This window comes from Rhinatrema bivittatum, chromosome 3 (genome assembly GCF_901001135.1).
Source record: "Rhinatrema bivittatum chromosome 3, aRhiBiv1.1, whole genome shotgun sequence".
Lineage (NCBI taxonomy): Eukaryota > Metazoa > Chordata > Amphibia > Gymnophiona > Rhinatrematidae > Rhinatrema > Rhinatrema bivittatum.
This window is the reverse complement of record NC_042617.1, coordinates 435,869,100-435,895,632: the sequence shown is the minus strand read 5'-3', so window position 1 is coordinate 435,895,632 and position 26,533 is coordinate 435,869,100. Positions and strand designations below refer to the sequence as shown.

The following is a 26,533-nucleotide window of genomic DNA, read 5'->3' as shown; positions in this document are numbered from 1 at the left end:
ATGATAGAAACATTAATGTATTTGAAAGAGTTCAGCAAATGTAAGAAAATGGTATACTCTATTATTCAGGGATCTTCATTTTCAGTTTTTATTTTATTTTCCCTAGGAATTTATCAGTAATTCTTGTAACAGACAAAAATGGTAGAAAATCGTGTGTAAGACAGGCTAAGAGAGAATTTGAAAAGAAGTTGGCTGTAGAGGCAAAAACTCACTGTAAAAACTTTTTAAAATATATCCGAAGCAGAAAGCCTGTGAGGGAGTCAGTTGGACCGTTAGATGATCAAGGGGTTAAAGGGGCACTTAGAAAAGATAAGGCCATTGCAGAAAGATTAAATGATTTCTTTGCTTCGGTGTTTACTGAAGAGGATGTTGGGGAGGTACCCATAATGGAAAAGGTTTTCATGGGTAATGATTCAGATGGACTGAATCAAATCACGGTGAACCTAGAAGATGTGGTAGGCCTGATTGACAAACTGAAGAGTAGTAAATCACCCGGACCGGATGGTATACACCCCAGAGTTCTGAAGGAACTAAAAAATGAAATTTCAGACCTATTAGTAAAAATGTATAACTTATCATTAAAATCATCCATTGTACCTGAAGACTGGAGGATAGCAAATGTAACCCCAATATTTAAAAAGGGCTCCAGAGGCGATCCGGGAAACTACAGACCGGTTAGCCTGACTTCACTGCCAGGAAAAATAGTGGAAAGTGTTCTAAACATCAAAATCACAGAACATATAGAAAGACATGGTTTAATGGAACAAAGTCAGCATAGCTTTACCCAGGGCAAGTCTTGCCTCACAAATCTGCTTCACTTTTTTGAAGGAGTTAATAAACATGTGGATAAAGGTGAACCGGTAGATATAGTATACTTGGATTTTCAGAAGGCGTTTGACAAAGTTCCTCATGAGAGGCTTCTAGGAAAAGTAAAAAGTCATGGGATAGGTGGCGATGTCCTTTCATGGATTGCAAACTGGCTAAAAGACAGGAAACAGAGAGTAGGATTAAATGGACAATTTTCTCAGTGGAAGGGAGTGGACAGTGGAGTGCCTCAGGGATCTGTATTGGGACCCTTACTTTTCAATATATTTATAAATGATCTGGAAAGAAATACGACGAGTGAGATAATCAAATTTGCAGATGACACAAAATTGTTCAGAGTAGTTAAATCACAAGCAGATTGTGATAAATTGCAGGAAGACCTTGTGAGACTGGAAAATTGGGCATCCAAATGGCAGATGAAAATTTAATGTGGCTAAGTGCAAGGTGATGCATATAGGGAAAAATAACCCATGCTATAATTACACAATGTTGGGTTCCATATTAGGTGCTAAAACCCAAGAAAGAGATCTAGGTGTCATAGTGGATAACACATTGAAATTGTCAGTTCAGTGTGCTGCGGCAGTCAAAAAAGCAAACAGAATGTTGGGAATTATTAGAAAGGGAATGGTGAATAAAACGGAAAATGTCATAATGCCTCTGTATCACTCCATGGTGAGACCGCACCTTGAATACTGTGTACAATTCTGGTCGCCGCATCTCAAAAACATAGAAACATAGAAACATAGAAATGACGGCAGAAGAAGACCAAATGGCCCATCCAGTCTGCCCAGCAAGCTTCACACACTTTTTTCTCTCATACTTATCTGTTTCTCTTAGCTCTTGGTTCTATTTCCCTTCCACCCCCACCATTAATGTAGAAAGCAGTGATGGAGCTGCATCCAAGTGAATATCTAGCTGATATGTTAGGGGTAGTAGGGGTAGTAACCGCCGCAATAAGCAAGCTACACCCATGCTTATTTGTTTTACCCAGACTATGTTATACAGCCCTTATTGGTTGTTTTTCTTCTCCCCTGCTGTTGAAGCAGGGAGCTATGCTGGATATGCTTGAAGTATCAGTTTATTCTTCTCCCATGCTGTTGAAGCAGAGAGCCATGCTGGATATGCATCGAAAGTGAAGTATCAGGCACATTTGGTTTGGGGTAGTAACCGCCGTAACAAGCCAGCTACTCCCCGCTTTGTGAGTGCGAACCCTTTTTTCTTCTCCCCTGCCGTTGAAGCAGAGAGCTCTGCTGGATGTGTGTAGTATCAGTTTTTTCTTCTCCCCTGCCGTTGAAGCAGAGAACTATGCTGTATTTGCATAGAAATTGAAGTAACAGGCTTATTTGGTTTGGGGTAGTAACCGCCGTAACAAGCCAGCTACTCCCCCCTTTGTGAGTGCAGATCCTTTATTCCACATTTCCTCTTGCTGTTGAAGCTAGAATGATGTTGGAGTCACAGTAAGCATGTGTACGTTTATTGAATAAGGGTATTGTCTCCAGGCATTAGCCATCATTCTGGCCAGTCACCCACTCTTCATTGGCGGCCTCTTGACTTTATGGATCCACAGTGTTTATCCCACTCCCCTTTGAAGTCCTTCACAGTTCTGGTCTTCACCACATCCTCCGGAAGGGCATTCCAGGCATCCACCACCCTCTCCGTGAAGAAATACTTCCTAACATTGGTTCTGAATCTTCCTCCCTGGAGCTTCAAATCGTGACCCCTGGTTCTGCTGATTTTTTTCCTACGGAAAAGGTTTGTCGTTGTCTTTGGATCATTAAAACCTTTCAAGTATCTGAAAGTCTGTATCATATCGCCTCTGCTCCTCCTTTCCTCCAGGGTGTACATATTTAGATTCTTCAATCTCTCCTCGTACGTCATCCGATGAAGATCCTCCACCTTCCTGGTCGCCCTTCTCTGTACCGCTTCCATCTTGTCTTTGTCTTTTTGTAGATACGGTCTCCAGAACTGAACACAGTACTCCAGGTGAGGCCTCACCCAGGACCTGTACAAGGGAATAATCACTTCCCTTTTCTTACTCGATATTCCTCTCTCTATGCAGCCCAGCATTCTTCTGGCTTTTGCTATAGCCTTGTCGCATTGTTTCACAGACTTCATATCATTTGACACTATCACCCCAAGGTCCCTCTCCTGCTCCGTGCACATCAGCCTTTCCCCCCCCATCGAATACAGTTCATTCGGGTTTCCACTCCCCATATGCATGACTTTGCACTTCTTGGCATTGAATCTCAGCTGCCATATCTTTGACCACTCCTCCAGTTTCCTTAGATCCCGTCTCATTCTCTCCACTCCTTCCGGCGTGTCCACTCTGTTGCAGATCTTAGTGTCATCCGCGAAAAGACAAACCTTGCCTTCTATCCCGTCCGCAATGTCGCTCACAAAGATATTGAACAGGACCGGTCCCAACACCGATCCTTGCGGTACACCACTTAAAACCGCTCTCTCTTCAGAGAAGGTTCCATTTACCATCACACATTGTCTTCTGTCCGTCAACCAATTTGCAATCCAGGTCACCACCTCGGCACTCACTCCCAAGCTTCTCGTTTTATTCACCAGTCTCCTGTGCGGAACCGTGTCAAAAGCTTTGCTGAAATCCAAGTATATGATATCGAGCGCTCTTCCTCAATCCAATTCCTTGGTTACCCAGTCAAAAAAGTCAATCAGATTTGTCTGACAGGATCTTCCCCTGGTGAATCCATGTTGCCTCTGGTCCATCAATTCTCCGGACTGTAGATAGTTCACTATTCTCTCTTTCAGCAGTGACTCCATTACTTTTCCCACCACCGAAGTGAGGCTGACTGGTCTGTAGTTGCCAGCCTCCTCCCTGTTCCCACTCTTGTGAAGCGGGACCACCACCGCTCTTCTCCAATCACTCGGCACCACTCCCGTTTCTAGGGATCTATTGAACAGGTCACACAGCGGAGCCGCCAGAACATCTCTGAGCTCCCTCAATATCCTTGGATGAATCCCATCAGGCCCCATGGCTTTGTCCACTTTCAGGTTCTTTAGCTCTTCCCACACATTTTCTACTGTGAAAGGATTTTCATCTATTCTACTTCCCACCAGTTTTTTGTTGTGTAGAGATGGTCCTTCTCCAGGGTCAGAGAAGGGCTACCAAAATGATAAGGGGAATGGAACAACTCCCCTATGAGGAAAGACTAAAGAGGTTAGGAATTTTCAGCTTGGAGAAGAGACGACTGAGGGGGGATATGATAGAGGTGTTTAAAATCATGAGAGGTCTAGAACGGGTAGATGTGAATCGGTTATTTACTCTTTCGGATAGTAGAAAGACTAGGGGGCACTCCATGAAGTTAGCATGGGGCACATTTAAAACTATTCGGAGAAAGTTCTTTTTTACTCAACGCACAATTAAACTCTGGAATTTGTTGCCAGAGGATGTGGTTAGTGCAGTTAGTATACCTGTGTTTAAAAAAGGATTGGATAAGTTCTTGGAGGAGAAGTCCATTACCTGCTATTAAGTTCACTTAGAGAATAGCCACTGCCATTAGCAACGGTAACATGGAATAGAATTAGTTTTTGGGTACTTGCCAGGTTCTTGTGGCCTGGGTTAGCCACTGTTGGAGGCAGGATGCTGGGCTTGATGGACCCTTGGTCTGACCCAGTATGGCATTTTCTTATGTTTCTTATGGCGGTACTGCTCCATTAGGCTTTTAGGTTGGCTGATTATAATCCTAACATCAATGACCCAGTGTGACGGGGTCTATATACCGGCCCAGGGAGGAAGGTTAAAACCCCAGGAAGTAAAAACCCCAGGGAGGGAATTCAAGAGGGAAGGAAAATCAGGAGACAAAGAGCCAGGGAGTCACGCTGGTTCCTTCCCCCAGAAGTAGAGAGGCAAGAGACACAGGTGTGGGAGGAAGAGGGTGGCGACCAGGGAGCCAATCCGTGGCCACAAGGGGAGGAGCCTCCACCTTATAAAAACGAGCCTCAGCCAGAGCAGTCTTAGTCTCCTTCTGGGGACTGAAGAGGTTGGATCCTGGACTGTGATGTCTGTCGTGGAAAGGACTCTGTTTCCAGGAAGCTGCCTATGCTGGAGAGAGTGAGGGAAGGACTACAATCGTGGTGCCAAGAATGGTGAGCTTGGAATACAGAGACTTCTATTTTGTTTTGGATTGTTTCCTTTTCTGCTGGTGACCTATTTTGGAAAACTGCCATGCGGGTGGAGTTAACTCTGGGAGGAGTGGTAAAGGCCCAGAGATACGTGGGAGGTGGCAGATAGGCCAACCGGGTCTATTTTGGATTTACTTTGTTGGACTGTTTTTCGACATTTTTTTGCTACATAAAGAGGATTATGATGCAAAGACTGGGACTTAGTCACGAAGCCCAGCTCGGCTGGAGCTGGTGGCTCCGCTGGGGAGCTTCTGTCTCCCAGCCAGCCAAACACTGAGAATGGAGGTTTGAACCCTGCCTGGGGAATCAGAGGACGAATTTGCAAGTGACTTCCCTTGGAGTTTTTCAGTGCACATAGTGTCTCTATTAAATACTGGACCCTGAAAAGCCTGTCTGGAGTCCATCAGCTGGGTAACGGCTGACACCCAGATGTTTTAGATACCAGCTTTACTAGCTTTAGTGGTTGTTTACAAAGCTTGATGGTATAACATGAGAAAAGATCTGGGAGCTGAAATAAGTATAAGACTTGTAAGAACCAGAAGAAAATGTCAAGGCCTGGAATAACTTCCCAGCATAGGCCATGGAGTTCAGAATTTAAACACACTTGGGACGGATATAGTGACAGTGATAGGAACACTAACAGTGAGAGGTTTGGTAAAAGACATGAGGGCTAACTGGTGTTGGTTTAATTATGGGACTTTATATGCTCATCTCCCAAAGCAATAGAGAAACAGAGAGGAAGACAACTGGGCAGACTGGATGGATCAACAGGCTTTTACCTGCCAACATCTACTTTGAATCATATTGCTCTTGCCTTCCATAACCCACAGCAGATAACAGTTTTTTTTTAATGTTTTCAGTTTGGACCCCCAAGTCTTCCTGCCAAGACATCTTCTGTTAGGAATTGCCCAAGTGAGTAGGCATTAAAGCTTCACTAAGTGAAGCAGTAAGACAAACAAAGCTAGGAAGATCACTGTATTAATCATTTGTGGTTGAAATAGAAGCCTAGCTAGAATGCCATCTCTCTGATCTCTTCCTTCCTCGACCGGGCTAATCTGTGTGTGTCCTAATAAAAAGCAGCAGTATCCCCTAGATAAAAGGATGGATTTTCTACACAGAGGATGTCAACGCTGTGTTCTTACAACATGTGAGTCTTGTCTTATATGTGCATGCAGATATACAAAGTCGGTGCTTGAAGAAACAAAAGAGCTGTCTGGACATTTTCTAATCTGAGTTTTGTTGCATGACAGAGAGGATAGTTTCTTGCCTGGCATCATAAAGAACAAAAATGTGCCTGCATCTGGAGCTGCTCTCCACAATTGAAGAGCAAATGGTTATAGTTGTATCCTGTATGACCATCTTAATTAACAATGTTTTGTTACCCCTTCAGACAATATAGTATAAAGGCTGCCAAGGGAGAGGGAAACTGGCAAACAAGAAACCCAGTGGACCCCACTATAAATCAGAGATCCAGTGGTTTGAGGGGTTGTGATTAACTGGGAACAGGCAGTGCTACTGTGCTCACTCTCTGCCAACCTAGGATTCCTCCCTGCTGCCCCTGGACCTCACCCATGTGATTGCCCAGGCCTCACTGGAGTCAGACCATCACACTCTGAATATAAGAACACAGGTTTACTTAAAAAAACAGCCAAAGGATCACCTCTAATAAAATACAAGAGAAATAATATCCAAAAACCTATTCTCAAAAATCCTTGTTTTTTTAGGATTTGTAACTCCAGCTATGGACTTGGTATCAAGCCAAATTTTAACCCCTGATGCTGAGGGGTTTTCCCAGGCTTCAGACTAATCCTTTGTGTGCTGAATAAATGACAAATCCCTGGATGCTTCTCAAGCTGACGTGTCAAGTCTTTGTCTGGATACTCTGTGTCCAAGATTACTTAGGTCACTTAATCATCCTGAAATCCCCACTAATTCAGTCTAAACGGTGTTTCTCTCTCTCTCTGCCATAGGATACCAGGCAGTGAAAATGTCGATAAGAATGCAAAAGCCAGCTATCAGGCTTCAACAGGACTGGGAGCAATTCTGTCCTCTGCCATTACCTTAGATCAGTGTTTCCCAACCAATGTGCCTTCAGAACTGATCAGGTGGACCATGGGAAAAGTCACCACTATTGGATGCTTAAGATTCTGATCAGCATCTGGGCTCTGCTCTCAGCACCTTGCAACAACAAGACACACCAGCGGTGGCTCTTAAACTGATAGGAACTCCCTTTCCTCTTCCTCCAAGTTACAGCACGAGCCATGGAGTGGGGAATTAGTGGGAAGCAGGCAGGACACAAGTAGCTGGGACCCGCTTTGTGCACACACACACACAGGTCCCACAGCACCTCCTCATCTGAGTCCTTCAAGCCTCCATCTCATCCTCAGGCTGTGCGATACAGGGAGCGCGTTTACTGAGCACTGGATGTGATTCCCTTTGAGTGCTGGGAGCAGCAGCAGTGAAGGAGCTCTGGCAGTGACATGTGGCAACCAAGGTGACTAACTAAGCCGAGCTTCTCTCTTCTCCTGCAGGAGACAGGTTCATGCGTGTCTCTCCCTTTGTTATGAAATGTATAAGACAGACTGGGGGCTTTAAGTGCATCCCTAGTAATTTGTTTGGCCATGAGTCCTCTCCATGTCCGCACTGCCTGCTCTGCGGTGGCTGATGTGCCACAGAGCCATAGCCAGAACTGATTTTTTTAGGTGGGCCCAAGGTTAACATGGCTGGTTGACATGTAGGCATACAAGTCTAAACCATACTAGTTGTACTCTTATCAATAAATAATGCCTTAGCATGCACCCTACAATGAATTTCTAAGTAGTCTGCAACAGCCATCATGATTCATGAGTGACACTTTAAAATATTTTAACTCAATTATTTCAAGCACTTACCAACATTAAAAATGCATTATTAATTTATTACAGTTTATAAATACACAAGAATATGTTAAAAGCAAAGAAAAAACACATAAATAGATTCAATCATGTAATAAAACAATTATTAATGTATTATTTCATGAATTCTCTTTCCAGAAAGGCAGAAATCATAACTACAATAAAATAGCAATGATCATAATAATCATAAGAACGGGTGCAGAACAGAACTAGGAGAGTTCACATTACAACCCAACATGAAAAAAATATATATTCAAATCCCTGCAGACTAGAGACTGGAAAACAGTGCATGGTGCTAACCTGCACAGAGCAGCAGTTACTACCCCCTAACCAATTAGCCTTGATGCTTGTGATGCAACTGCAACATCACTCTCTGCTTTGATGGCAGGGGGAAATTGGATTCAGACGATACCCAACGCTGAGCCTGACTTTCATAGTCCGGGGTACTGATATGCAGACAGTAGGGATAAAACATAGCACTGCTTCTACAGCCAAGTCGAAATGCAAAGCACGTTCAAGCAGCATTGTCTGAATTATCAGGCAGGATGCTCACTGTGTAAAAACTTTAGCAATAATTTTGTAATGGGTTTGATAGTTGCTTGGTTTGGATTGTAAATATTATTACCCGTAACATAAGGCTTGCAGGGTAACCTGCACGGAGTGGCAGTTGCTACCCTCAGTGGAAACATGGGGGAAGCCTGCATGGAATGGCAGTTACTACCTTAAGAAACTTGCTGGGCAGACTGGATGGACCATTTGGTCGTTTTGTGCCGTCATTACTATGTTACTATGGTGTCACCTCAGCAAAAAATCTCTCCACTGCTAAATATTCTATGAAGTAATACAAACCCTGCAAAAAAAAAAAAAAAGAAAGATGCCAAGAACCTTGCCATACCAAATAACCATAGCACTGATTCTCAGGACAAATAACAGCAACCTTATTTATAAAAAAGAGGCAATGCAAGTAGTACACCAGGCCCTAGAATAATAATACACCACCTACTGGGGTAACAGAACAAGCCAGACTGCTTTGAATCCCTACAGAGAAAATACAAATTAGCAGCAATACTGCACCTCAGTCACACATAGGCAGAACACAGACCGACCCTTACCGAGCTGCATAAACACAGAAAGAGGAGATCAAGAGGCATTTCATTTAAGGCAGTGTTTCCCAACTTACTATAAATTAGAAACAGAAACATGCAGACAAAACCGAAATAGAAAGCCTGAGTAACCAGATTCTGAATAGTGGAACTGTAAAGAAAGAGTGAAATATAAGAAATGCACATTCCCAAAGACGGCATATTCCAATTGTTAAAAACTCAAAATACATAAATATTTTTTTTTAAACCTTTGTTGTCTGATAAGAACATATGAAACTGCCATACTGGGTCAGACTAAGGTTCCATCAAGCCAGCATCTTGTTTCCAACAGTTATCAATTCAGGCTACAAGTATCTGTCAAGTACCAAAAGACTAAGAAGATCCCATGCTACTGATGCCAGTAGTGCTACAGCTGTAGCATCTAAGACAACTTGATTAATAGCAGTTAATGGACTTCTCCTCCAAGAACTTATCCAATCCTTTTTTAAACACAGCTACACTAACCACATCCTCTGGCAACAAATTCCAGAGCTTTATTGTGCACTGAATGAAAGAGAATGTTCTCTGATTAGTTTTAAATATGCTACTTGCTAACTTCATGGAGTGGCCCCTAGTCCTTCTATTATCCGAAAGAGTAAATAACTAATTCACATCTACCTGTTCTAGACCTCTCATGATTTAAAGACTTCTATCATATCCCTCCTCAACTGTCTCTTCTCCAAGCTGAACAGCCCTAACTTCTTTAGTCTTTCCTCATAGGGGAGCTGTTCCATCCCTTTAATCATTTTGGTTGCCCTTCTCTGTACCTTCTCCATCACAACTATATGTTTTTTGAGATGCAGCAACCAGAATTGTACACAGTACTCAAGGTGTGGTCTCACCATGGAGCGATACAGAGGCATTATGACATTTTTCCGTTTTATTGACCATTCCCTTCCTAATAATTCCTAACATTCTGTTTGCTTTTTAGACTACCGCAATTTGTCTAATTGGCTGGTCCCGTTGTTTTTTTTTTCCATTTTCCCCTTGTCAGTCTTTTCTTAATTCTTTTTTCATGGTCTCTCTTCTCTCTCTTCTTCCCTTCCTCCCTCACACATACAGGCTCATGATTTCCCTTACAGACTCCCTCATACACACAAGCTCTCGCTCTCATATGCTCTTACACACACACACAAAGCTCTCACTCACTCACATGCTCTCCCACACACACACACAGCTCTCACATTCTCTCCCATACACAGATCTCATTCTCATATGCTCTCCCATTATTCAAACTCTCTCTATCTCACACACATGCACTCACACACACACACCCAGGCTCCAATTCTCATATGCACACACACACCCAGGCTCCCATTCTTTCACGCACACCCATACTCAGGTTCCCATTCTCTCTCAAACACATAGGCTTCCATTCTCACACACACACAGGCTCCCATTCTCTCACATACACACACACAATCAGGTTCTAATTCTTACACACACGCACACCCAGGCTCCAATTCTCTCTCTCACACACAAATACACACACATAAACATACAGGGCATCTTGATCTGTGGCAGCCTTGCTGCAGCAGGCCATCTCATTCCCTTCTGTGAGGGTGGGATCCCACGGTGGCCTTGCTTCAGCAGGCCCTCTTCTTCATTGCATGGGGATGGGATCCTGCTGTGGCCTTGCTCCACCAGGCCCTCTCCTTTGGCCACCATGGGGAAGGGATCCACAGTGGCTATTCTTCAAGCCTTTTCTGGTGTTGGATGGCCTTGACTGGGAGAGCCTGAGCCCCAAGTAGGTGGGCATGGCCCACTCAAGTCTACTCGTAATTAATGCCACTGGTATGCTACACAACCTTTTTGTTAATATAGGTGTGTCTTGGACATGAATGCGATGGGAAACACTGCCTTAAATGAAATGTCTCTTGGTCTCCTCTTTTTGTGTTTATGCAACTCGATTTTGTGATAGTAGGCCCTGTTAAGAAAATCTTAAAACAGAAAATATAAGCACAACTGTAGTGATTGATCCATGCTGCAGATGACTCCCCACTGTGTCTCTAGGATGACCAAGTCAGCAAACTCTTCACTCCCAGCAGTCTCTATCAGTAAGAAACCAGTTCTAAATCTCTCTTCAGCTGCTCTCCTTAATGGTGCCAAAAACACTCTATTATACAGTCAATACAAATTGAAGAGGGAGCTGATTCTGATTGGAGCAACATTCTCTTTATGGTCTATATTGGGAGCAGAAGGGAAAGTAGTCTTTCAGACTCTATGATCTTTATTTAGGGAAGATCTGGTCTCACTGATTTGTTTCCATACCAACTAAACTGACACTCTGCCTAACTGGAAGACTGTATCTATGGTCCCATAAGGAAACAGTCTGTCAGTGATCCCTCCATTAGATCAATAGTCAATTTTTTGGCTACTGATGGAAATCTGTGGGGGCTGCTTTACAAAAATCAGTCTACCAATGCCTTGCAAAAAAAAACAAAACAACCCACCACTGTCCATAGACACTAGTTCCCCTTATTTACTTTAGCTCTGTCATTGCAGCCAGTGCACAAGGCATCATGCTCATAGGGAAGGGGACTTCACATATCTTTCTTTCTTTTGAAGGCTCTTCACATGCTGTAAACATGTGAGTGGCTTGCTAACTGGGAAAGGGGAAAAAGCTGGAGAAATCAGTGGGGAGACAACAGAAGGGAGGGTAATGGAGAGACAGGAAAACAAAAGTGAGATGAGAGAAATGAAACAAAACTAGTCCAGTGGCAGATATCAGACAACTGTCATCTCTCCCTGATATGTACTTGAGATACCAGAGTCTAATTATTTGATGACTTGTTTACTGTGGCCAACTGTCCCTAATTATCTAGCAGGTTCACCAACTATACTGTTTCTCAATTCAATCCTCTGGGGCAATAGCTATAAAGGAACAATGTTTAACACGCCTAAGGGCATCTCCCATTTTGTAACAGGGAAAATATTTAGCAATTCAAATCTATTTGCTTGCACAGACAATAACACAGCATAAAAAGTCAATGCTGGGTCTTGGTGCCAGTCCTCTCTACTGAACACCATGATCAGTTTAGATTAGCCCTGAGAAAAAGAATGTTTGTTAAAGTAAAATTCCTTCCCCGAATCCTGATTACATGTTACAAAAAATAAATATGCAGTCTATAAAAATACTCTTCTTTTTCCAAGTACCAATATTGTAAAGATCTCAGATGACCTATACTAGGAAATCACTCAAAATAAAAAATAAGATGATGCTGTAATACAACATATTTTCACTAGATGGCAGTAGACTGCATCAATTTTGTTAGGCAGAAACCTGCAACTTGTGTCTGAACAGGAATGTGATAATTTTGCAATTATATGAAAAATTAGACCAAAAAAATGTTTGAAGCATTACTATGTTTAGAAAATATTTTAATTACGGGATTAAGCCATCAAGTGAATAGCCATTGTCAGTGCAGACATTTCCAATAAACTGTGCTTTATAAAAAATATAAAAATGGGTGAAGCAGAATTTTATGCCTGATCTAGGTTTTTTTTGCCTATTTTATTCATCAAAATCCCACACAGAACCATATATACAATCAATGTTATGTACTAACGCACATATGGAAAGGTCTGAATACTTCATGTATTAAATTATTACAAATTCTCATTTCACATCAAAAAGGCTGTGTTTTCAAGACAGCACAGGATCTGAGCTGGTTAAGCCTCTTTATATCAATGTACAATGTGTACTCTCTTTTTAAGCAAATGTAGGGGTTCAGAAGTCATCGTAAGTCACTTGTTCATTATTACATGGATGTATTAAGCTGAGGACATGACAGAATAGGTCTACCAGTTAACAGGCAGCCATAGCTGAAAAACAGCCATTTAATCTGTCTTTCCAGCTATACTATTAATCTACCCAGCTCACTATGGGAAAGAAACTGAGGGGAAAATGGAGAAAAGAAAGTTACAGGATGGAAAGTCACCCACACTCAAACATGTGAGCATGATGGTGAAGAGTACTGGTTAACTCTTGGACTGTCAAGGGACAGGGTTGTTTCTTCCTTCTCCTGTGGGCTTCCAGCTACCAAACTACATCGTCATGAGCCTCCTTTTGTAACTACCTGGTGCTTCCCCTCCCCCACCCCCCTTTTTGATAGACCTCCCTATCCCATGTGGCCAGTCATTACAATAACCAGTTCTGGCTAGGAGCCACAGACTGCAGCTTCCTGTGCACCCTGAATCTAGCCAGTAGGTGTCATCACTGTGCAATGACTGAGATGCTCTCCTCCAGGGGGGGTTACACCTGCTGCCTGTGCCACATCCCCAGCCCTACCCAGCCTGATGAGCGGAAGCTGGGCTCAGGAATACAACCTGCGTCTCTTGCATGGCAGCAAACATCACTGCTACTGAGCTGGCTCCAGGTCCAGTTCTTTAAGGGTTCTTTCCACAGGTACAGGAAATGATAAAGAGTGGTCTAATTGGGCCCTCTATTTCCAGGTGGCGTGGTTTATATAAATGCTGCGCGGTAACAATAATAAAGTTAACATCATTGTTTCTGCTCTCCTTTGGAACTGTCAAGGAAATTAATAGCCACTAATATAATTGTAAAGTACTACAGACTTCTGTTATAGAAATCCAAACTATCATTAATAATAATAATATTAGTAGTACAAAACTCAAAACTATTAAGTTATTATATTAATTTCTTTGGTTGTATCTAGTAGCATCTTTCTGTGGGCAATTTGGGGTTTCGTGTAGACCGCATGACATTGGAACTATTCTTCAACCTCAGACTGGTTGATTTTAATGCTACTTTTATGTCCACATAACTGCTTTGCTCTGTTGATGTATAGCTGATATCGTTAATCTTCTCAGTTGAACACAAAGAATATTGGCCTTTCAAGTCATGTGATCGTGATCAAAGCAAGCCAATGCTTCAATCAACATGCCTGAGGAGGCAACCATGTTGGAAGTAAATTGAGAAATTACTACTTATCTGATAATTTCCTTTTCTTTAGGACAGTCAGATGAATCCAGAACAAGTGAGTTATGCACCTCTACCAGCAGATGGAGACAGAGCAAACTGACATCACAGTATATATACCCCTGCAGTGACATCAGCCTGCTAGTATTTTCTTCAAAAGTAACTGTGGACAGATTAGCAAAAAACTTGATTAAAAACAGATAATCATTTCCATACTCTGCCACCAGGCACCACTGAGCTCAGATAATAATATAACAATATTAGTCTAGGGACTGGACTAACACTTACCAGTAATCCATGTAATAAGTAGTCACATAGGAGGACCATATTATAAATATTTGGCAGCCAAGGGAGGGAAGCTGGATTCATCTGACTGTCCTAAAGAAAAGGAAATTATCAGATAAGTAGTAATTTCTCATTTCTTAGCATCCAGTCAGATGAATCCAGAACAAGTGGGATGTATCCAAGCTACTCCTGAATAAAGCAGGAGGCTGCCCGCGGTCCAGTCAAAACCGCACGTGCAAAAGCTGCGCCCTCCCGGGCCTGAACATCCAGACGATAAAGCCTGGAAAAGGTGTGTAAGGAGGACTATGTCGCTGCTTGGCAAATGTCAACGGGAGACAGCAACCGAACTTCCGCCCATGACACTGCCTGAGCTTTAGTGGAATGAGCCCTAACCTGACTAGGTAATAGCTTGCCAGCATCAACATATGCTGCCGTTACTACCTCCTTAATCCAGCAGGCTATTGTAGCCTGCGAGGCCAGTTCTCATTCTTTAGTACCGCCGTGAAGAACAAACAGGTGATATGTTTTCCATAAAGTCTCATTAACCTCCAGATACCAGATGATATGTCTCTGTATATCCAAGGGTTGCAACAGACAATACCCCTCTACATCTCTCTCTGCCCAGAAATGGCAGGGAGATGGAGTGATTCAAGTGAAATTCAGTGACCACCTTTGGTAAAAAGGAAGGAAGAGTAAGCAGCTGTATTGTCCCTGGAGTCACCTGGAAGAAAGGCTCCTGGCAAGACAAGGCCTGCAGCTCGGAAACTCTCCGCGCAGAGCAAATTACCACAAGAAACACCAATTTCAAGGTCAGTAACTGCAAGGGCAGGCTACGCATCGGTCTAAACATAGGACCTGCTAAGAAATCCAAGACCAAATTTAGACTCCATAAGGGTACTGGAAACCGCAAGGGAGGACGAGGATAGTTCAGTCCTTTCAGAAAACGGGCCACATCAGGATGAGCTGACAAGGATCCACCATTCACCTGACCCCTGAAACAGGAGATAGCCACTACTTGTACCTTCAAGGAATTAATGGCCAAACCTTTTTTCAAGCCATCCTGCAAAAATTCCAAAATGAGCAGGATCTTGGCCGAATGAGGAAGTGAACCTCGATCCTCATACCAAGCCTCAAACATTCGTCAAACTTGCACATAGGCCAAGGAAGTGAAGAACTTTCTAGCCCTAAGCAAAGTGGAAATTACTGCCACCGAGTATCCACGTTTCAGCAATCGAGCCCTTTCAAGGGCCATACCGTAAGACAAAACCAAGTCAGATTTTCGTGAAGAACTGGACCCTGACTTAGCAGGTTCCTGTGTGCCAGAAGTTGAAGGGGAGAGTCCCTCAGGAGCAGCTGCAAATCCGCATTCCACGGCCTCCTGGGACAATCTGGAGCAACCAAGAGAAATATCCCTCTGTGGCGCTCAATCCTTCAGATCAATCTGCCCAACATGGGCCATGGAGGAAAGGCATACAGTAAATTGCCTTCCGGCCACTCCAGCACTAGGGCCTCCATCCTCTGATGACTTCAGATCTCTCTTGTGACTGAAGAATCACAAAACTTTCAAATTGCAAGAAGTCACCAGGAGGTCTAGGAACAGGGAACCCCAGCGATCCAGAATCAGTTGAAACGCTTCGTCTGAGAAGGCCCATTCTCTTGGGTCCAGACTCTCCCTGCTGAGAAAGTCTGCTCTTACATTGTCTTTTCCTGCTATGTGTGAGGCTGAGATCATCTGGAGATGCACTTCTGCCCATTCCATAAGCTAATCTATTTCCTGTGACACTTGCTGGCTCTTGGTTCCTCCCTGCCGACTGAGGTAAACCACAGTGGTTGCACTGTCTGACATTATCCGGACTGATCAGTCTCTGAACTGCAAATATTTATTTGTATTTTTCTATACCGGCATTCACGGAGTTCGTATCATGTCGGTTTACATAAAACAAGGGGTGAGAAATACATTATAACGTAAATAACTAATAACATAAGAGTATACATTAAAAAGTAAAACAAGTGCATGGAAGAAAAAGTTACAATAAAACGGGGGTCATTCTAACTGGGATTAACTGGGAAATATGCCAACCAGACCGCCCTGGCTTCCAGTCGAATGATGTTCCAGAGACATGCCTCCATATTCCAGTACCCTTGCACCGTCAGCTCCTGATAGTGAGCTCCCCAACCAAGGAGGCTCGCATCTATTGTCTGTACTAGCCAATCCTGTGGCGTTAGGGAAACTCCCTTCCTTAGATGATTAGCCTGCAGCCACCACTGCACTTGGGAGGAGACTTCCATTGGCAGGAGGAGCCGAATGGAATAGTCCTGAGATTGCGGGTTCATCAAGACAGCAGGGAGCGCTGAAGAGGATGCATATTTGCTCTTGCCCATGGGACCGCGTCCAGGGTCGCCACCATTAAGCCAAGTACTTGTAGGTAGGACCAAACAGTTGGGTGCAGAGTGTTCAATAACAGTCGAAGCTGTGTCATCAACTTCCGAATGCGTGCTTCTGGCAGGAAAACTTTGCCCTGCTTCATGTTGAACTGAACCCCTAAGAATTCCAATGACTGAACAGGCTGAAGACTGCTCTTGGTCAGGTTCACCACCTAGCCAAGCTCCTGCAACGAGGAGATCAACTTGCGGGTAACTCTGCAGCTCTCTTCCAGTGACTTGGCTCGAATCAACCAGTCATCCAAATATGGGTGTACAAGGATCCCATCTTTTCTCAATTCTGCCGCCACTACCACCATTACCTTGGAAAAAGGCCTTGGGGCAGATGCCAGACCAAAGGGCAGGGCCCGAAACTGATAATGGCATCCTAGAACTGCGAACCGCACAAAGGGTTGATGCTCTAGTCAGATGGGAATATGAAGGTACACCTCGGACAGATCTAAGTCAGAAACTCCCCCGACTGCACGGCCATTATTACCGAGTGTAATGTTTCCATGCGAAAATATGTCACCCATAGATGATGACTGACACCTTTGAGATCCAGGAGGGACAAAAGGAGCCCTCCTTGTTGGGCACAATGAAATAAATGGAATAACGACCAGGATTTTTTTGAGACTTGGGCACTGGAACCACAGCCCTCAGACTGAGGAGCCTTGCCCAATGTAGGTTCCACTGCCTGCTTCTTCTGTGGCGAGTGGCAAGGAGACACCATGAACATGTCCCAAAGAACACTGCGAAACTCCAGTGTATATCCTACTTGTATCACCTCTAGGACCCATTGATCCAATGTGATCTCGACCTACCTCTGATAAAAGAGAGAGAGGCATCCTCCTATCTTCTGTTCATGGGGGTGGGTTGGCAAACCTTCATTGGGAGGGTCAGGAGGTTCCACTACCCGAACCTGCCACCCTTCTTGCCTGTTGGGAACAAAAGGACTGAGACCTATCAAAAGGTTGAGTTCTTTGAAGGGTTGTTCCTCGATAGGGATGAAAATGCCTGGATGCTCTAGTACAACCTCCCATGTTAAAAGAGTGTGATGTCTGCTTCTTATCCTTTGGCAAACGAGGAACCAGGCATTCGCCTCACTTACTGGCCAATTTTTCCAACTTGCTCTCAAGCAAAAGTGAACCTTTTAAAGGGCAATTTGGTAAGGTTAGCTTTGGAGGTCACATCGGCCAACCAATTTCTCAGCCGTAACTGATGCCTGGCTGCTACAATGGAAGCCACTCCTCTGGCTGAAGAGCGGACCAAATCACAACCACTGCATCAAATGCTTGTTTAAGGATAGTCTCAATCCTTATATCATGAGCATTCTTGAAGGCTGCTACTCCTTCCACGGAAATAGTGGTCTGCTTGGAGACTGCACACACAAGTGCATCTACCTTTGGAAAACGTAAACGCTCTTTTGCCACTGGATCCAAAGGGTATAGGCCTTCCAAAACCTGACCCCATTTGAAATTAGCCTCTGGGGCGCCCCACTCAAGGTCAATTAATTCTTGAATGGCTTCAATCACGGGGTAAAAACAAGAGGCCTTACGCAACAAAACCAAAATGTGATTTTTCTTTGGCTCAGTCACAGCATCTGCTTCAGGAACTCCGAGCATTTTCAAGGTCTGGAAAATCCAAACTGGCAGCTAATCTTTATGAAAGAACCATAGCATAGCTCTATAGGGTTCTAACTCTGGAGGAATTTCACCATCTTCAAGGAAGTCTGGATTGGCATCATCATTCGTGCCATCCAGATCTCCATCAGGAAGTCCTGCTGTCACACTAGCAGTACTCCGGTGCTTAACAGAAGGACCTGGCAAGGTTCCTACCGGTGTCTCTGCTCTGGGAGTATTAGAGAGGGCTGAAGATTGCGCTTGGAGAAAGAACTGAAGTCCCTGGAAAAACTCTACCTGCGAAAAGGTAGAAGTATCCAATCCAGGAGGTACTTGAGGCATATACACTGAGCTACCATCCCCTGCTGAGGAACCAGTTAGGGGAATTCCAAAATCAGGTGCCCCACCTGAGCCATCTGTACCCAGGTTTATATTGAGCTAGGAAGAACCAGGCTTAGTGAAATCAGAAGAAGACAATTCCCCCTGAGCCTCCAAACAGCATTGGCACAAGGTAGCAGGCACTCCTGCCTGAGAAGCCTGAATATGACAGCCAGTACAAAGAGAAAGGCGCTTAGGTTTCTTAGGCATAGGTGCCATTATGGCCGACAGTGTGCTTAAGCAGCAGCCGGAGGAATGCATCTAGTTGGTTCTTATTTTTCTTTTTTGTACGTCCAAAAACACTTAGGTGTCCAAAAATTAGGCGTCCTAATGCCTAGGTGCCCAAAACTTAGGCGTCCCAAACTAAACGCCGTAAAAAACAATTTAGGTGCACAATGTAACTTGAGCGCCACAGGTAAGCATGCGGCCACTTAAGGCACTACTTAACTTAGACGTATGGAATAGGCCTGATTAAGCGTCCAAAAACTGGATGTACAACCTGGATGCACTACTAGATGCACATGGTGAACCGACAATCCTGAAGAGGGCAGCCTAAGAAGAGGCGTGAAATGCTGTTGTGGCCTACCATGCAGCGAAAAAGCCTCAGAGCATGGCCTAGCCTACAGAGGCTGCTCACGTCCCTCAACCTCCCATGGAGTGGGATGAACGTCGGAACAGCGCACCGAGCACAGAGACTGAGAAAACTGAGCTACAAAAGCCTCCTTTAATGTCTCTGTAAATATATATATTTTCTTTTTTCTTTAAACTTACCTGCGCTCAGCTTTACTAGGCTGAGTACAGAGACAGTCTCCGGCTGCAGGGGGAGAGGGCATATGCCGTTACTACTGTGTTCGGCTTCCTGCATCTGCTGCCTTTCAGCCGCTTAAGTAGCTAAGTCCACGCCAGCTGAAAAAACAGCTACCAGACCAAGGCACTCATCTGAGGGACCACAGAAATCACCTCAGGAATTCTCAACTGAGGGAGGGACCTTTTGGTATCACCGCAGGAGAGTGGGGCAATGTAATATCCTCAATTCTCCTTTTCCAAAATGAAGCAATCCCCAGTAGGGAAATTCACGTCCACCATTGCTGGAGACAGAGAATATTGGCAGGCTGTCACTGCAGGGGTATATATACTATGACGTCAGTTTGCTCCGTCTCCATCTGCTGGTAGAGATGCATAACCCACTGGTTCTGGATTCATCTGACTGGATGCTAAGAAATAGGTATGTGTTTCAATGGGACTATCAGCATGAATGCAAACCAAAATCTGACTAACACCATAAGGTTTAATGAGCCAACCTGGTGACCTACCAGCAGAATGTCTCTGATTCGATCCCCAAGTTGGGTCTTCTGTACCCCAAGTCAGCTGGAGATGTTAAGGAGGCAGTGTTCATAGCCTTTGCAGGAGGATGATCATTACGGGCAACACCTGGTGGCTGGATTTACAGGGTTCCAGAAGGAGCCCTAGTGCACGGTTATCGATTCTGCGACCTTTGCTACGGACCAGACTAGGAACAGTGGGAAGGTGGGTGGGGGAGTCTCATAAAATAGGAGAAAATCCAGTACTGGTTCTGACTGAGATGGAAGAGAAAGGAGGAACTACCAGGACCCCACCCCCCCCTAAAAAAAAAAAAAAAAAAGGTTTAATGCTTTCAGTGTGCAGGTGGGTTTAGAGGCCTAACGGCAAGCTGAGTGCACTCAGCCACTCAAAATGCTTTCTATCATTAGCATATACAATGTATACAATAAGCTTCACAGTGTAATGTCTTAGATCAGGAACAATGTAAGGATTAAAATCAAGGCTTCTGTTTTTAGGTGTTTATAATTTTACTTGATTTATATATTTAGGTGTTTATATTTTAGCTATTCTAGCGTTTTATGTTGACCAACTAAATCTGTGTTTTTCAGGATTCCCTCTTCCAGCAGCTTGTCCCTACTATTCTGTCAGCTCCCTTGATCGCCACTCTCTTAGGCTTGCTACCTGGGGGGTATAGCAGTGGCTGAACTCTCAGTGCATAAAAGGTGCAAAGACAGTACAACCAGCCTAAGGCAGGCAGGGAGTGAAGGGGGGAAACCTTGGGAGAAAGGAAGCAGTATTTTTCTGCAGTTTATCTAACACTGATTTCAAGTTTTGTTCCACTGGGGGTGTTTCATCAGTTAAAATCTAAAACAATAAAGCCCTGGTAATACACCACACACGTTTTAGTTACAATTAATTAGAAAAATACATGAACTAATTGTAGTATACAGTACATAAATGTTATTAGACTTCTGAAAGATTGCTGTATGTTAAAGCCTGTAAAGCAGTTGTTCCTTAACATGAAAAAATGATTTAGGAGGCTAAAGCTTCATACACAGTCAGCTAGTCTCTTAGCTGAATTTTCCAGCATCATTTTTCAGCCTGGGTACATTTTGCAGCTACGCAGCTAGTCGAGAATATACGGTAAGTCTGCAGTTTGCAGCCACCCACGTACCTTCATCATTAGCAGACAGTTTGCCATGGAGTACATCACCCGGCCCAGACGTGACCTCCACAGCTGAACAGAGGCTGCAAAATAAGAGCAGCTTGTAAATGTGCACAGATAAATTAGAGGTTCTTTCTAGCCATCAATTACTGGTCCTATGAATTCTGATTTAAAAGATCCCCCTTGTTAACACCGCTGGGCTTCAGCCTAGAATTTTTAATACTCCGCCATGCCGCACTATTAGACAAAAGCGATGCTGTTTCCCCCTGCAAGCGGCGAAAACCAGAATGCCTGCAGCAGTCATGCCGCCCTGTCCGACCAAGCGGCGTGGCTTCCCACATCGCTAAATGCTAACAAAAAAATAAATAAATAAAATAAAATAACCCGCCAAACATCCAATTTTCTAAAATAAGACCAATTAAAGCAAGTCCAGCCTGTAAAGGCAATGCTGGATGGAGCTGTGACGGGCACTTGCCTCTGGCTCCGGGCGACTGCGGAGAAATCCGTCAAGCCCACCCGCCTTCCCCTCCCCCATTGTTCGGGGGCTTTGCAGGCTTTCGAGGCGCTCTCGGTTCCATTTCTCCCAGGCATGGCTTGTAACCTGACTCCCGCTTTCCCAGGTGTAAGATGAATTTTCGCAGTCGGGTTAAAGGCACAGCCTAATACAGATTTATGGAGGAAATATAGTTCTCAGTGCAAGCCATGGGGAGGGAAGGGAATGGCAGGGGACAGCGTGTATTCTGTGAATTCCTTTATAAGGATTTTTGTCATGCTGTGCACACGTGGAAAATGCAGTGCGGGGAGAACACTGGGAAGCTCGGGGGTTGCCAGGGGCTCGAAGACAGCTCTGGCGGAGAGTTCCAAGGGCGCAGACTGCGGGGGAGGGTGCCAGCTGTACAAAGGGGGTCTACGGGGAAATCCTTTTTCTTCTGTGCCGCTCCAGGAGGATGTTGCACTCCGTTGAACAGGAACGTGTTCGGGTAGGGAATTCAGGGCGATACTGGCACAAAACAGCTAGCCAAGCTGGGGGGCTCTGTGAACAGCTCTCTGCTCGCCAATTGACGGGCGGGTGGTATTTACAACATTGCAGTAGGAGGACGCAGCAAGCAATACTCGGTGCAGAGCGGTGGAGGGAACACATTCAGAACTAAAGACCCAGAGACCCCAGTCTGACTCCCCTATCCACCAACTGGTTGCGCAAGTCACTTAATCTTGGGCAATTATTTGGCCCAAGGAACCCAGTAAATTGCACCCATGTGAAGTGTAGAGAGTTGTGTACACTGCTGGTAACATATGAATAGTAAACTGTGAGAAAAAAAAAAGACAGCATGTACTGTACAAAAATTTCACTTCGCAGATATTAATACCTGTTTATGAATACCACCTCTGTAACCAATCCTTGTTTGTGTGTTGAGTTATAAGTACGAATGTCACTTTATAAACCACTGTGATCTGTACATGGAACAATGGTATATTAAATGTCTACATAAATAAATACAAATAAAATACATTAGTTAAAGATAACTATAAATCAGAGATGGCCAAATGAAAGCCTGCACTTGACAGCTGACCATCAGTTAGTAAGCAAAAACAGTATGGGTCCTGGAGCAGTGGGAGAAAGCAAGTTTGCTTACCTGTAAATAGGGTTCACCATTGACAGCAGGATGAATTAGCCATAACATGCGAGTGCTGTCCTCAGACAGCGCCAACACAGACCCAGCTCTCAGAGCTCAGTACAGACGTCCTGTGCACGCATGCTGCCTCCTGCGCCCCTCAGAGCTTAAGCTTTAGCAAGGTAATTGACTCTCTAGAGAGGTGGGTAGCTAGTAAGAATGGCTAATTCATCCTGTTGACTAAGGAGAGCTCTGTTTACAGGTAAGGACACTTGCTATTTCCATCGTCAAGCAGGCATGAATTAGCCATTAAGTGTGGGGAATTCCAAGTTGAGAGTTGTACAGCAGAAGCACTTAAGCCAACCCAGCCCCACCCGGTGGAGCACAGGCTATTGGATAAACAGGCTACGCAGAATTGCTTGCTTTATTTTACTGTCTACTTGGCTCATGCTGTCCAGACAGTAATGGGACATGAAGATGTGAACAAACGAGCAAGTAGCAGCTTTTCAGATCTCTTCACTAGAAGTGGTCCTGAGATGAGGCACTGAAATCATCATGGCTCTCACTTGATGAGCCCTGACAGAGTCTGCAATCTGTAAGCCAGCCAGTGTGTAAAGCACGCTATACAGTCCACTAGCCAAGTGGGCAGAGTTCGTTTGGCAACTGCCCTCCCCAATCTATTAGGATAAAATAATATAAACAGTTGGAAATCTTGATAGGGAGATTGAGACCTCTTTAGGTAATGTGGCAGGGCTCTCTTACAGTCCAACGAGTGAAGAGACGGTTCACTTCTGTGCACATGAGGTCTTGGAAAGAATGCAGGCAGCACAATAGCTTGATTAATGTGAAATGCAGATATCAAAAGGAATGTGGGGTGAATTTGTAGATCCCCTCTGATTATGAAACAAAAACCTGTAGTCCACATACTCTTCGTACCAAAGTTCTGGCCATAAGAAACAATATTTTCCAGAGAGAAACTTTAAGTCCACCGACTTGGGTTCAAAAGGAGGTTTCATAAGTTGAACGAAGTCTATATTGGGGACTCAAGGGTTACAGAGTGGAGGTTTCAAATGTCACAGTCCTTTCATGAATTTTGAAACCAAAGGGTGGATAGAGATCAGAGCCCCTTCCTCCTGATAGTGACACGCCGCAGTGACAATAAGATGAAGAGGTGCTAAGACCTGAAGATGAGAGGCAGAATAGATAACTGAAGCGAGTCCCTCAGGCCACAAGAGAAGGGATCCAGGTGGCTGTTTCACATCAAGTCAAGAACCTTTTCCATTTTAAATCATAGAATCTTCTGGTTTAAGGGTTCCTGGCAGAAATCAGAACATACGCCAACTCTTTGGGGAGGAGACTATTGGGCTCTCAACACACACTTTGTGAGAGCCAGTAAAGGCAGGTTTGGGTGGCATAGCCTGCCTTCCTTCTGTGTGATGAGAGTCAAAGAGGCTCCCAACAGAACTAGAGACTGAACTAACAGATGAATTAGATGCTCAGAGACAAAAATCCAGCCCCTCTCCCCAACAGGCCACTGGCTCAAAACAAACTCAAGTTCTTTACGTTATTTCAACAAAGTGTGATCAAGTACACTCAACATGGTGGAGGGCAGGGGAAGTCCGCTCTTGTGCTTCTACAGCTGGGAAAGGCCCCTCTATGCACTGCAAGAAGGAATGAATAAATAAAGTTGGGAGGGGGAGATCTAGCCACTCCAGAAGGTGAAGGCAACCTGTACAACCATGGAGGAACTCTGTTATGGCAGATGCGTCTGCCGCAGTGGTGGTCAGGTCTGGGGTTCTCTGCATTGGCTGTATCACCTTTTCCCTTCAAACGGCGCCCTGGTCCATGGACAGTGCTGGCTTGCCTTCTGCCATGCCCTAACCTCAATGGGGGGACCCTGCACTGATACAACTGATAGCACCTTGGTAAAGCATGCCAAGCAGAATGACTATGCCTTAGAGTGCGAGCTCCACACCAAGGTCACAGATGGTGTCCTGGGTCAGCCCCAGGTCCTGGTAAAAACAAATGACTCGGCACCATGTGAAACTTCTGAGCCATTAAGGTTGAAGAGACCTGCACCAATAAGATTACCTCCCACCTCGGTGTTGAGGAGGGGCCTGCTCTGGTGGAGCCATGTGGAAATCATGCCGACATTTTCTTAAGCGAGGAGGAGGATCTGAAAGAGCTCTCTCATGTTTGTTTGGGCACGCTTCTTGGCACCTCATCTGGCTCCACATGCTTCCATGCTACGCTCAACCCCTGATATGAGGCAGATCTGGAAACTGGTGTTATGGTGGTGGTGGTGGATGCCGTCCCATGTATCAAGATGGGAGGATTTTCACCTCACCTTCATGCATGGAGAGCCTGCTGATGCCTCACTCCTAGATTTGCACATGCTCTGTAAAGTATTTACTGAGCTCTGAGAGCTGGGTCCATGTCGGCACCATCGGGTGATGTCACCAACGCATAACAGCTACATTTGGGCCTGCTTGTTGATGGAGAAATGGAGTGGTACACTTTTTTCCACACCACTTCAGCTGGGTGACAGGAGAGGCTGCAGCCACTAAGGAACCAAAGGCATAATGTGCTCCTGCATCTACCCACTTCCCTGGGTTATAGCAGGAGAAGAGGGCAACAGGCCTGCTCTCCTTGCCCCACAGGTGGCCCTCCTCCTTAGCAGGTGCTTCCTGCGAAGGAAAGAAGTGTACAGAGGGGCAGTCATAGGGCCTGGGAAATTCTACTCTCTGTATGCCGGCACTGCCTGCCTGAGGCTTCCAAAACTTGAAGGGGGAGAGCAACCTAAAAAAGAGAGGACATGAGCAGGTGGGAAGAAAGGAACTTTAAAAGGAGGATGGAGAGAAACCTGACAGGGGAGGAAAAATTTTATGATGCAGCAGTTTGGCCTTTGGACTGGTAAAAGTTGATTCTCATGGCTGTAAACACTAACGTAACCGCTTTCCATTACCATCTGCAACAAGATAATGCAAACTTTCACCACTCTTTGCTACCAAACACTGGCGATACTGTCTCCTCAAGCCACTTTTCACATTGCTCCCTACACTCGGCACAATACAAAACACTTAAATCAAAAATCCATTGTGAAAATAGTGTCACTATAGCACAGTGATTCCAAATATGACAGTACGGCTTTCATCTAAAAGATATGACTTTTTTTTTTTTTTTTGCATTTCCACTTTTTTTTTTTTTTAATTGTTTTCAGTGGTTTGAAGTTATGGTGCTGCATTTTTGCTGGTCAGAGCAAGATTCTGCATTGTTCTGCTCTGTGACACAGCTGAGTTGGACCCTGACATGGCATGCTCTAACAAAAGAGGGGCCCCTCTGATGAACACTTACCCTTCTCAGAAGGCAAAAAAAGAACAGCAAGAAATATGTCAGGGAAAAAGGTGCCTTTCCAAGTTTTGAACCAGGAGTCTGTGGGTTTGAGCAGGGTGTGTGGTGCGTTGAACCACAGGAGGGCTCACCGAAAGCCTTGTGCCAGCGTAAATATAACCTGCCAGATGGCTCTGCCCCTGAGGATCCAGTCCTCAGGGGACTCACAAGGAGGGCTGGGACACCTCTCAGGAGTTCCTAGCATTTAGATGGCATGGAGGCCAAACGAGAGGGTGGGAGCCCAGAGGAGAGCCCTGACTTATCGTATGCATTAATGTGATATTGTACTGTCAAGTTGTGAAGTCTGTCCACGGTTGTGTTTGTGCTGTTTCTGGGAGGATTCTACCGTGCAAAGACTTGGACTGATTTATCTGGATCGAGAGTAAATCTTATCCTACTTGTTAT

The 26,533-nt window shown here is 44.6% G+C and overlaps 1 protein-coding gene across 2 annotated transcripts in view; it reads right to left on the bottom strand.

Annotated features, from left to right (window-relative positions):
- TRAPPC12 (trafficking protein particle complex 12) overlaps positions 1-26,533 on the bottom strand; it is a 350,210-nt gene that overhangs the window by 46,735 nt on the left and 276,942 nt on the right. For both annotated transcript variants that reach the window (XM_029595791.1, XM_029595790.1), the window contains one exon: positions 21,135-21,208. In XM_029595791.1, the coding sequence (XP_029451651.1) occupies positions 21,135-21,208 (74 nt within the window). The remainder of the gene's footprint in view (positions 1-21,134; positions 21,209-26,533) is intronic.